Genomic DNA, 11,992 nt, shown 5'->3' with positions numbered 1-11,992 from the left:
TCAGGGATATGATCAAGTCCCGGGAGATGATAAAAAAACATCGCGTTGTATCATTTCCCTTGCGGAATTCAGTGATTTGATCAAGTCAGTTATTTAGGTAAACGTCCGAGTGCTCGACACTGTCCCAATATGTTAATTAAGCCTATTCTAATAGAAGTGATGGCAAAGTGTAAACTAATTTGCTTTGCCGTCGTTACACTGGGATGCTTACAAGCTAGAAAATATATTTTTTTAACTTTTAATTTTGCAATTCCCTAAATCTGTTTAGGAATTCGATCAAATCACTAGATGTGTTTAGTAAAATGTTCGAATCTAGTTGACTTAAATAACTCGTTTTATCTTTACTCTAAAACAGCTCAGGGATTTGATCAAATTGCTAAAGGAAATGATGAAATCCATCGGCCATTGCCATAATTCTATCATTACCCTAAAACGGCTCGGAGACTTGATCAAATCACTGAATTCCGCAAGGGAAATAATACACGCGATGTTTTTTTATCATCTCTCGGGACTTGATCATATCCCTGAGCTTGCTGGCTTAAACATTGAGTAGTCTTAAATTATTGAGGGCACGGTAGTGCTCCGCACGGCAGTTCTCCGCTAACTTACTGCTACCTAACACTAGGTGTAAATTTTTTCAAATTAAGTTAAACAATATTTCCAATATTATTGGGCGTAGTGCGCTGGGTAAAATGAAATAAAACCCGTCTAGGAGATACAGTATAAAATACAATATATTTTATTAGATAGTTATTGCAACATTTGATTTCATTAATGCAATACATATGACGCAACATTATAGCAATCATGATTAAAGTTTCAAATAAGATGGTAATGAAGAAACTATTAAACTAAGGGCGTTATTTTATTTATGTTTTAAAATATTAATAACATTTTGTATCAACAATCATTGTAAGTAAATTTTTTAAAGAGGTTGAAGGCATAGAAATACATCTCTGCTGTTCTGAATACTGTGGGGAGGTGGGCATTTACTTTTGAAAAAAGTAAGATTAAGAACACAAAATTAGTATTTCACTTCAATAAAGTTTTGTTGTTTTATTTGAATTAGCTAGGTATTTGACTACCATGGAAGGACCTTTGCAAAATACGTGTTACAAAAGTGGCATGGTTTGGGTACAGTCGAGGTCAAAGATATCTTTACACTTTACCACCTTATCGTTGTTATTTAATGTTTGACATTTTGTATAAAGTTGTCAGAACAGTAAAGTTACAGTGACAAGGTACTAAAGTGTAAAGATATCTATGACCTCGACTGTACAACAAAACATACCAATTTAACAATCGATTTACTGGAAATAAAACAAACTTGTCTTGAATTGAACATAACATCCAGCATCAATACATCAAGCATTACTTATGTACTTATGTTTTGTCTGTTTAAATAATATAACTTCGAATTAGAGCATTTTGACATAAATATTTAATTAATGACGAAACCACGTGAGCATTGGTTATTTATAGTCATTTCGTGGCATTATTGACAATGGGCTAAAAAAATATATGATAGGTATATACTACCATGGATATCATACTACAAATCAAACCAGCAGTGAAGAGGAAAGAATGGGCAGTGTGTCGTCATCACATTTCACAGTGATTTCCAGTGCTTGGCGTGGTGTCTTGTAACCAGTTGAGGTTATCAAAATACTGAAATAAACTATTGATCTATCGTATTCAATAAATAACTTAAAAGATAGATCAAAAATAACATTGGGTGTTCATTACAATAATAAACAACTAAATAACAAATAATAGTAACTGTGACTTCCTTGTTGTTGCAGTCGTTATGAAATATACCGGGTCGGGTAAGTAACTCAAGTATATCAGACCACGCCCTCTATTAGAGTCGCCTTCTAATGCGCTTGAGCAACTTGCTCGTTGCATCCAGTGGCGTAGCGTGGGTATCAGCCTTCGGGGGCGGAAGAACATTTTGCCGCCTTCTTATTTAGGCATTTCTATTTAAAAACTATAGTATACAAGATTTCATTATTGTTCCATTCATTTATAGAAAAGGGATTCCCCGATTTCGTTACAGGTCCGACTACTAAAGTGGCACCCGGGGCGGGCCGCACCCCTCGCCCCCACTACGCTACGCCACTGGCTGCTTCATACTTGACGATGACTGTTTAGTACACACATCAAAAGTGTCATGGGATCGATCACGTACAAATCGTACAGTTTGATCCCTAGACATTTTTGAGCAGTACACAGTTGTAATTAAATACGTTAAATTACTAGGTACCTATATTGTTTGAGTTCAACATAAAAATAACATGTTATCAATAAGACAACTAACAAAATACTAAATGCAAATATAAGAAGTACCTATTCATTGAACACATGGTGTAGTCACATTTATGAATAATATGAATTACAGAACTACACATTATTAGCAGGTGGGAGACATTACTAAAGTACACTAGCTGAGGAATGGTGCGGTCAGTCGCGAGAATACTGGCTATTGTCATGAGTTAAGCTAGGGCGAGGGTGATCACTGATCAGACCGGCACTATAAATCTTTCTGTATACCCTACTATAAATATAAATATTATAAATGCAACTGTTTCAGATTCCTTACTATTAAATTATGAGTAAATGTATATATCGGTATTGAACACAGGCAGTGAGCGACTTTAGGTAAATAGTTAATTATAACAATAGCTGTCAGACAAAACTTGACCGAATTAATTTAAGTTTGCGTTAGAGTAATACAGCAAATACTGGCTTATTCATAGGATCGCAGCAAACTGAATTCATCCGGAACTCAAGTCGAAACAAGGATCGGTTCACCTTAACTAAATACAAACACCAAAAATTATTAGGGTGCATTCTCACATGCGTTTCATCCCTAAAGATTTTTCAGCATTGCTAGTCCTTTCTACTGTGGACGATCAATTTGACTTTAATAACAGATCCTCTGGCAGGGCTAGCATGGTCGCTAGTTTGAAATTGCCAGTCTTTTTCGTTTTATTTCAAATAATAAAAAGGCGACGACTCTCGATGCCCGCAAATTACTAGTCCCGCAGATGAAATTATAAGATAACATAAATAACAATCTTTCTGTACACATAGAAAAATAATACACGGGTATAATACCACTAAAATAGGAAGTCGTACCGTCATCATGGTAATATCAATTAGTTAATTATGTATGACAAACACTGAGATAATCGGTGAATCACTTTTCTTAAAACAATTTATAGGACAAGGTTCCCATTTCGATAAAAAACATAGTTTTCGTTCACTGGAAACCTTGAATTAACGAGGCTTTAGGCCAAGTATGCTCCATATAAGTAGTCAGACTGGGTCGCACTAGTGTGCATATGTGACACATCACATCACGCGCAATCACTCACAAGCTAGCACTTGCACTCAACAGCGCAGGGCCTATGTGTCCTCCTTTCTCCCAGAATATACAATTGCAATGGCGAAAAGTGGTGTCCCGCGCCCATCGGCATGCGGTGTGGGTAGGCAGTGCTAGCAGTTGCACCCACACCCACCCGACACACCCAGCACCAGGGGTAGGCCTATGGTGGCACTCCACCGTCCCTATTGCGTGTGGGCGACGCGGCGGGCTAGGAGCGCGATAGGCTCGGCCATGAAGGCAGAGAAGTCTGCATCCAGGAACAGTTCGTGCAAGAATCGGCGCGCGACCAACAGGTAGGTGTCTCGCGCGAGCTGCGCGCAAACGTCCGAGTACACGCACGCGCTGCGGAACACTTCTGGGTGCTTCTGCTTTAGCGTCAATAGCGCCGAGCGCGTCTGAAAATAGCATTTATTGCGTTACGGGTTGTTTGTTTGGAAATTGTAGATTGTATCACATTTTATTTAATTTAATACTATATAAACATGAAGCAAATCAAGGGCTCCGTTATAAAATTTGCTACAAGCCCTGAGCAGGCTGATTCCGGCTCAGAGAACCTGTATTACAGTAAAAGGGCACAGACCTGCTTAAGATAGATGGGGTTGGACATGAACCGCACGTGTCGCAGCACCTCGGCGTGCGGGCCGAGCGCGCGCGCCGCGCCGCCGCCGCCGCTGCCGCCGCTCGTCCGTGACGCCGGCGCAGTTTCCAGCCCTGCAAAGCAATTTAATAGTGCGTGTGTAAAGTTTCCAATCCGCACTGGTCCTGTAGGAGCTACAGCCCAAGCCCTATCATTCTGAGTTTAGGTGTCGTTGCGTTGAATGGTCTTATCTTAAGCAGTCGGTATCAGTTGGTGAATCTCTGTGGTCTGCACAAGGGCAGTGCCGGCCATAAGGCCGTCATTATACTGAGACGGGACTATTTCGTAATAATATGTCCATATGTTCTTCTTTCTACAAATTTTATTGTAACTCTTATCATGCCAATAAACAATATATGGAATCAAAAAAAAATCCAAAGCTCTCGATGTACCGTAAACTTTTTTTTTCAATATTTGTGATTATCTAATGCAATAATTCATAATGTTAGTGAGATGTTAGTGAGATTGTGGTCAGAAGAGTTTTAGTAGCTACTGACTGACATTTCTCACACCCACTGGCACGTTTGGAAGGCCTTTTTCATCGCCTTTTAGTGTAAATATCTTACCAAGAAAAAACGCCTCTCTCAGTTCATGCGACGACGGCGGCCTAGTCCGCGTACAAACGAGACATTCGTTCGCGGCGTGCCGCCACTTGCTTGCCTCACTCTCGCTCGCCTCCTGCAAATACTTCGTCTCATCCTTGCTAGCATTAGCGTCACTAGCTGTACTGTTCTGCCGTTCTATCGTCTTGACGTTGTTCTCTTTTGCGTCAGAGTTTTGAACGGTTTTGGCGCTGTTGGACCCTTTATCTGTGCTTGCTGCAGTTCGACTTGTGACTGTGGCGGTGGAACTCATACGTGAACTGACATCTGTTGAACTTGATACGTCAACTTCAACACCTAAAAAAAGGAAAAATAGGTTAGTCGCTCACTACTTTCCTTGCATAGATTAAAATTTAATCCATTATTGGCAAGTTTGACGTTTTAACGAGCAGTTTTAAGTAGACAGAAGAGTGGCGTAGAAATAATTACTCACATTTACTCATCCGCTTGTTTTCGGTGCCCGCTATACTCGAGTCAGCTAATATAGAGGTTTTCATCGCTTTTGTAGGATCTTTTTCGTTTGTATCCCCATTAATGCCGTTATAACTAAAGTCTCTGTAAAAAAGACCATTGTTGTATCATATAGTTTTGGGAATGACAGTTGTACAGTATGTTGATCCCGTATACCTGACGTGCGTTATATTTTGAACTAACGACTACCTAAATTAAATATCACATGCTAAGGCAATTTTTTCGGAAAAAAATTATCACAAAACAAACAATAACAATCCAAAGACTGCGTTGCTCCCGCTTGGCTCCCGCCGATTTTAATTTTTCTATTTTTAAATCATTAGTTTTCGAGTACGTTGTTAGTGGCCAGTACCCAAAACCACATTCATACTTAAAAAATAAAAACGTCATCTTCGTCATGTCCGACCTGCGGCAGCACGACGAGCATGACGACGATGTATGCTCGGGCACTGAGCAGCTGGTTGTTCAGCCAGTGCAGTGCAGTGCGCAGCAGGCTTAAAAAATAATGCTGTTGCGTTTTTTGATACAAAAAAAAAAACACCTCATAAAAGTCATGAATGACGCATTCTCATTGGTCAATGTAATTTCACATGCAGCAGACGATTAGTCGCTCGCTCGCGCGATCAGAGCGGTGGCGCGTAGTTAGTGTTGTGAAAAATGCTCATTTCGAGGCTTAAAGACTCGAACCCTAAAGACTCGAGGCTTAACGACTTTAAGGCCGCAAAGACGGCTTCTTGCATACATACGCACAAAATAAGCCAATTCAATTCTCAAATATAGTCGAGTCTTTAAGACTCTGGAGTCTTAAGAGTTCGAGTCTTTAAGCCTCGAAATGAGCGTTATCCACAACTCTACGCGTAGTGCGCGTGTTGCGGCAGCCGCCGAGTCGCATGTTCCTATGAAGAATGGCTACGAAATAGCCCGAAACATGTCGAGCTAAACTCGATTTAAGACGTGAGTTATGGGTACACTACATAAATACGAAAAACGAAATTCCGAGACTCGGAATCACGAACGCCAAATACCGATTTTTATAATTCCGAATGTTTTAAAACTCCTAATATGACTATTCCAATTCTTCATAAATCCGAAAATTAAAAATGTCTAAGGTTTAAAATTACGATTTTCAAAATTCCGTACTTTAATACACCGAACAATAAGAAGTCAGACTCAATAATAATCCGAAATGTCAAAAATATTCGTATTATTAAAATACCGAATTTTAAAATTCTGAATATCATTACACCGGTCAATAATAAATCCCGACTTATTAACGTAAGCTATGTAGGTCTGATTGGCCTAAAACAGTAGTAACTGTGATTCATTTCAGCAACAGCTTCGGGGAGCTCCTATTCCGCGCAGTTACGCGCCTTGACGCAATTCTAACCTAACCTAACCTAATGGTTGCAGGTCAATTTACCTAAATTGATTGATATTAATTCGAGATTCCGATTATTAAAACCACGAAGTTTAGTTTGCCGAATGTCATATTTCCGAATTAATAATGTCATTTCGGAAAATTGATAATCGGAATACTGTACTTCGGGCCAATAACATTTCGGGTTTTTCATTCTTCGGAGTTATAAGAATCGGATACTAAAAAAAAATTGAATATTTTGAAATTCGTAAAAATAAATTTAGTTTTTTTAAGTAACCGGAATTATATGTCTTAGGAATTGTGAAAATCTGGGTTTTGAAAATCGGAATTAGCAACTTCGGAATAAAATATTTCGGAGTATTGAGTGTTCCCGTGAGTTATCCGTTACAATATCATTTAATATTTTAAAACTTCTCATAATTTAGCAAAAATAGTATTATGGGAATAACACCTAAAGTTAAAAAAATACTAAATAGTTGAGAATGTTTAAGAAATTTAAGAATCTTACAATAGTTATTACTTAATTTTATCACTTCAAAACCCAATATCCCGAAACTGTATTTTATCGGTTTGTATTGAGATATTTTATTTATTTGTCAATAAAAAATAACAGTATTAGATACATAAACAAATGCGCTGTAAAATACAAATTATACACAAAAAAAACTAATCAGGGATTTATTTAGAGAGAGATGATAGTGTATTTACTTAGGGAAGAGGTCAGCGAGATCTCTCGGCAGGCAGATCCCGATGTAGTGCGGCGGCGGGCACGCGGGCGGCGGCGGGGCGGGCGGCGCGCGCGGCGGCGGGGACAGCCGCGGGCCCGCGCCGCCCTCCGACACGCCGAGCGGCTTCCAGTCGTAATCCAGTAGGCTGACGGTGACGGGGGGACAGACCACAACATGTTATCCTAAACGCAGTACAGCGAATCAACTGGATCATGTACCAGGGTAATAATAATATCTCGGGACAAAATGAGGGTTTTCACAGATCTAGATGGCGTTAGTATCGAGAGCTCCGTTTGAAGTTTGCTCATGATTGGTTAAAAAAATAAATGAGCCAATCACAAACAAACGTCAAATGGACCTCACGATACTAACGCCATCTAGCGATATTTAGCCTCTGTGAAAACCCACATTGACCTAGCCCCAAACTAAGCAGCTTGAACTATACTTGTACGTACGTGTCTCAGAAACCGACGATATACCGTCGACAGCGGACGGGGCAGCTAATTAACTCTCTTGTCTGTTTTTGAGATATCGTCATTTTTGTGAAAATCGAAAAAAATCTCCCTCAGCCTCAATTTTTTAAACTATTAAACTGTCGGCCGATAGAAAGTTTGCGGTCTCCGGGTGCTCTAATAGTCTAGCCGGAGTCATGTGTCGCTTGATACCTCAGCTTGGCCATTCGCTCGCGGGTGGACTTGGCGCGGTCGCGCAGCGAAGAGAAGGGCTTGGCGCGGCGGCGCGTGTCCGACAGCAGCCAGCTCAGGTCGTCCATGTCGCTCGAGCCGGACGCCGCGCTCTCCGACAAGTGCGGCCTGACAAACCATGTATCAGTTAATAGTTGAGCGAGCTGCCTCGCGAGGTGGTTAGCTCTCGAGGCGGCTCGCTCAATCACTGTAGAATAAAATGCCATAAATTTAGGTTATTAAATAGCTATGTATTGTAAAAACCTGATATTATAATAATAAATATTCTGAATAAATTACTTAATTATAATATTTGACATGTGTAAATGTAACAAAAAACTCTAAACTTGACCACAGATAAAAAAATAAAAAATACGAGGGTGCCACATGACAATCAGCTATGTGGTAGCACTTTATCGAATTGTGACGTCATCAACCAAAATATTTTCAATAATTAATTTTGAAAAAAGTAGTGAACTAAATGAAAAAATATTGAAATTAGTCTCTTATAATTGACTTTTCCATACAAAAAAAATATAAAAACCATGGGTAATTTTTTTTAGACATCTCCAATTCTGGCTGTAACATTTGTATAGATGTAGTAAAAAAGGTTTTTACACAGGCCAAGACAAAATCAATCTTAAGCCAATGTCATAAAGACTGACATGGAAAAACTTTTCTCACTTTAACTATATCTTTAATGTAAATATTTAATTAATTTTCGTCATGTATTTCAAACACAATGTATATTGTTTCTGAATACATAACTATCTATCTATCTGAACATACTTAAATACATATTAAACACCTAAGATTCGAGAACGAACACTCGTATTATTCATACAATCTGCCCCGATCGGGGATCAAACCCGTGATCTCGAGCTTCGTAGTCAGGTTTTCTAACCACTGGGCTATCAGGTCGTCCAACAAAAGTATCCAGCAATTAATCATTATTCCAAGAGAATGTGTCCGCACCGTCTCTTTCTACTCTCATCCTATGTATATCGTTTGACAAAAGTGGTGAAAACGATTGCGAAAATTTTATTACCGTCTGTGTTTGTTTAGTGATATTAAAGTCGCGTATCCTGTCATGTCCAATTGAGATGGCGGGGAGCTCGATACTTCTGGAGCCGTAAAACCTGCAATCAGGCATAATGTAAAAAAAAAATACAAAAGTTACAGCTTATTCGATTTACGTGTATATAATGTTGAAATTTTACTTGAACTTGAGGTTCGGCGTTGCGTCTCCGAGAGTCTCGGTCGATGAGAAGTACTGCCGCTCTTCATGCCGTATAAACTTGATGAACTAGGAATGGGGCTCAGTGTTAGAACACGATCGCTGGAAAATGAAAACGAGATCATCAAACACAACTTACGGATGTTAACGAGAGCATGAATGTGTGTGGACCCCGTATATACATTGGGGTTTCATTCATCATTATATTCAGAGTGACTATGGTTTTCAGTAAGTTGTTCAGTTCAAGCTACACTTCGCATTTTCACTTTATCATGAACACCTGAATTGATTACTTATTGATATTGTCAAAACCAGTCAGAAAAGCTAAAAAATATGACTTATTTACACTCACGGAATAGCATATTTCCCGAGAACAGAATCGCAACTGCTCACTCCACTCGTACTGGACTCGCTCGTATTCCTGACTCTACCTTCGTGAGCTTGGTCAACAGAATTCATTCTGCCGATGATGAGTCTGTTCTCAATCGGCATCCGATGCGCGCCGGGCCGCTCGTACGAGAAATCTCTTAAAATATCCACAGTGCGGGATTCCGGCATGAGATTACGATTGTGTGCAGCTCCTTGAGACGGCAGGGTATGCGACTTTCGTTTGTCAGGTTCCTTTATGAAGGTAATTTTGTGATCAGGCACGTCTTCGTTAGTGGTAGTGGGTGGTTTGGGGGCTTCAGAATGCGTGCTTTCTGCCGCGCTGTCTGTATGGTCGGAGTGTTCGCTCGTCTCCACATCGAACACTTGGAAGCGGCGCTCGGGCGACGTGACGTCATTGTGGAACCTTTGGTCGGGAATCGGGTAAAAATCGTCCTGTATTATCGGGAATTGGTCGTGTCTCGTGTGTCTCACGCACAGCCAACCTGCAAAGGATTTGTACCCAAATGATATATTTTCATCTACATTTTAAATAAAATAAGCAAGGTTACAACAGACATAACACGAAGCTTATTTTAGACAAAAATCACGGAAAACTAAACATGTCAAAAATTAGTAGGTATGTCGACCCTTCATGCGTAATTTTATGCTTGAAGCTTAAAGTATGCAACACGGTGTTGTCTACTACCAATCATAGGTACAAACTTACCAAGATCTGCCAACATATTGGCGCCGTCATAGGTACTGCCAATGACACCGAGGACGTATAGCGCGGTCGCTCGCACGGAGAACACTTGGCAGTGTTTAGCAAGCGCGATGATCCGCGCCAGCACCGAGTCTTCCCCGCTCGCCTGACTGACCAGCTGTTGAAGCCCTAGTGGGTGCAGCGCGGCGTTACCCACCGCCCATAGAGACGCTTTCGTGTCCATTATCTCTATCTCCGATGCGCAAGTTTGACGCTGTAATGTCTAAGGAGAACATACACATAATAAATAAACAGGTTTCTACAAAGCAAAGTTTCTAATATCCCACCAAAAGGTAGGTTTGGCTGGAACTGTGGAGACTGGCTAAAACCACAAAGTCGTTTCTGGGAAATTGCATACGTTTTTATAATAAAATTCCAAAAAATATTAGTAATGAAACAGATACAAAATTCAGATCTATTGTCAAAAAGACATTAATATCTAAGGCGTATTATAAAGTTAATGATTATATCATGGACAGGGATATTTGGAAATAATTCCGATCCGCATTAGCGACCGACGATTCAAATAGTGAACCTACTGTGTTAAAAATAAAGTTGTGTTAAATACTTGTGATGTAGAGATATCATTTAATAATATTGTAAATCTATTTAAAAAATATACCTCGTTGAGTTTCTTGCCGGATTCTTCTCAACAGAGGTTTTTCCGAACCGGTGGTAGTTTTTTTTTGACATTCATAAGTGCTTGTTTTAGCCTAAATTGAATAAAGATATTTTGACTTCGACTTTTTTGACTGTGTAATAATGGTAATTGTGAATGCGGCGAGGCGATGCAACTGGCAGCAAGGCTTGTTTGTCAATTTTTTTAGTTGTTTCCCGCAGCCCACCAAAATGCGGAACAATGGTTGGATTTATAACGACGAGTAAGTATCGTAGTGTGATAATTTATTTATCAATAAAAAATTACAGTAAAAAACCAAAGCGCTGAAAAAATCACAAAAAAGCATACAAAAAATACACGAAAATAAAAGTTATTTAGGGATTTTCATCCTTGCTTTCCTAAAGCGCCGGGATTCACCCTCCGGCCAGAAGTCGGAGTGCAGAGAGAGGAACATATGCCGGTGCTTAGTCGCCACTTGGAGTTTGAGAGCGTACGCGCCAGCTGACGCGGTTTGCACGGAGTGGGTGGACGCCTATTGAATAATAGTATAAGCAGAGCTAACGCGTCGCGTGCGACGGACTTTACCTGTAAACCGCACCCGCAGGCGTGCGCCCGCTCCGTCCACCAGCGCCAGCTAGCATAAGTAGGCCCTAAATAAAAGAGCGAAAGGACCATGGGGAACTTTGTATGGGAAGTCTACCAAAAACCAACAGAACTGAGAATTATGTCATTAAATAGGTCTTTACGTGTACATCATTTCATTCTATGGACACCAAGTTGCAAAGCTGAGATATTCAAGCTTTATTGAGTAAAAATCTATGAGAAACTGTGATTTACCTGGAGGGTAATTAAGACAGATTTAATCGTGTACAAGTTGTGTAAATATAAAAATAAAAATATGTTTGTAGCCTTAACATTGTTCTCCAAGATTTCATACAAGCAAGATTTTATTTAAGGTGTTCTACCGATATTCTACAAGAAAAACACAGTTTCTCATCGATATTTTTTACTCTGACTAAAATATGTACGAGTATATCTCAGTTATGCAATACTCGTAGATTTCAACTTTGCGCCCATAGAACGAAATAAAGTAAAGAAGATAAGCAGACCTTTTTAG

At 39.7% G+C, this 11,992-nt stretch overlaps 1 protein-coding gene across 1 annotated transcript in view; it reads right to left on the bottom strand.

The window, feature by feature from the left end:
• Nucleotides 1–716: 716 nt before the first annotated feature.
• The window catches only part of LOC141433188 (rapamycin-insensitive companion of mTOR-like), a 33,915-nt gene continuing 22,639 nt past the window's right edge, over nt 717–11,992 (bottom strand). The window contains 10 exon segments of the mRNA XM_074095111.1: nt 717–3,783; nt 3,969–4,099; nt 4,592–4,924; nt 5,061–5,182; nt 7,185–7,349; nt 7,870–8,016; nt 8,936–9,026; nt 9,108–9,226; nt 9,477–9,996; nt 10,221–10,479. Coding sequence (XP_073951212.1) covers nt 3,571–3,783; nt 3,969–4,099; nt 4,592–4,924; nt 5,061–5,182; nt 7,185–7,349; nt 7,870–8,016; nt 8,936–9,026; nt 9,108–9,226; nt 9,477–9,996; nt 10,221–10,479 — 2,100 coding nt within the window. The 3' untranslated portion in view covers nt 717–3,570.

The sequence above is a fragment of the Choristoneura fumiferana genome, chromosome 12 (assembly GCF_025370935.1).
Source record: "Choristoneura fumiferana chromosome 12, NRCan_CFum_1, whole genome shotgun sequence".
NCBI lineage: Eukaryota > Metazoa > Arthropoda > Insecta > Lepidoptera > Tortricidae > Choristoneura > Choristoneura fumiferana.
Note: the sequence above shows the minus strand (reverse complement) of the source record. Positions and strands in the feature narration are given on the sequence as shown.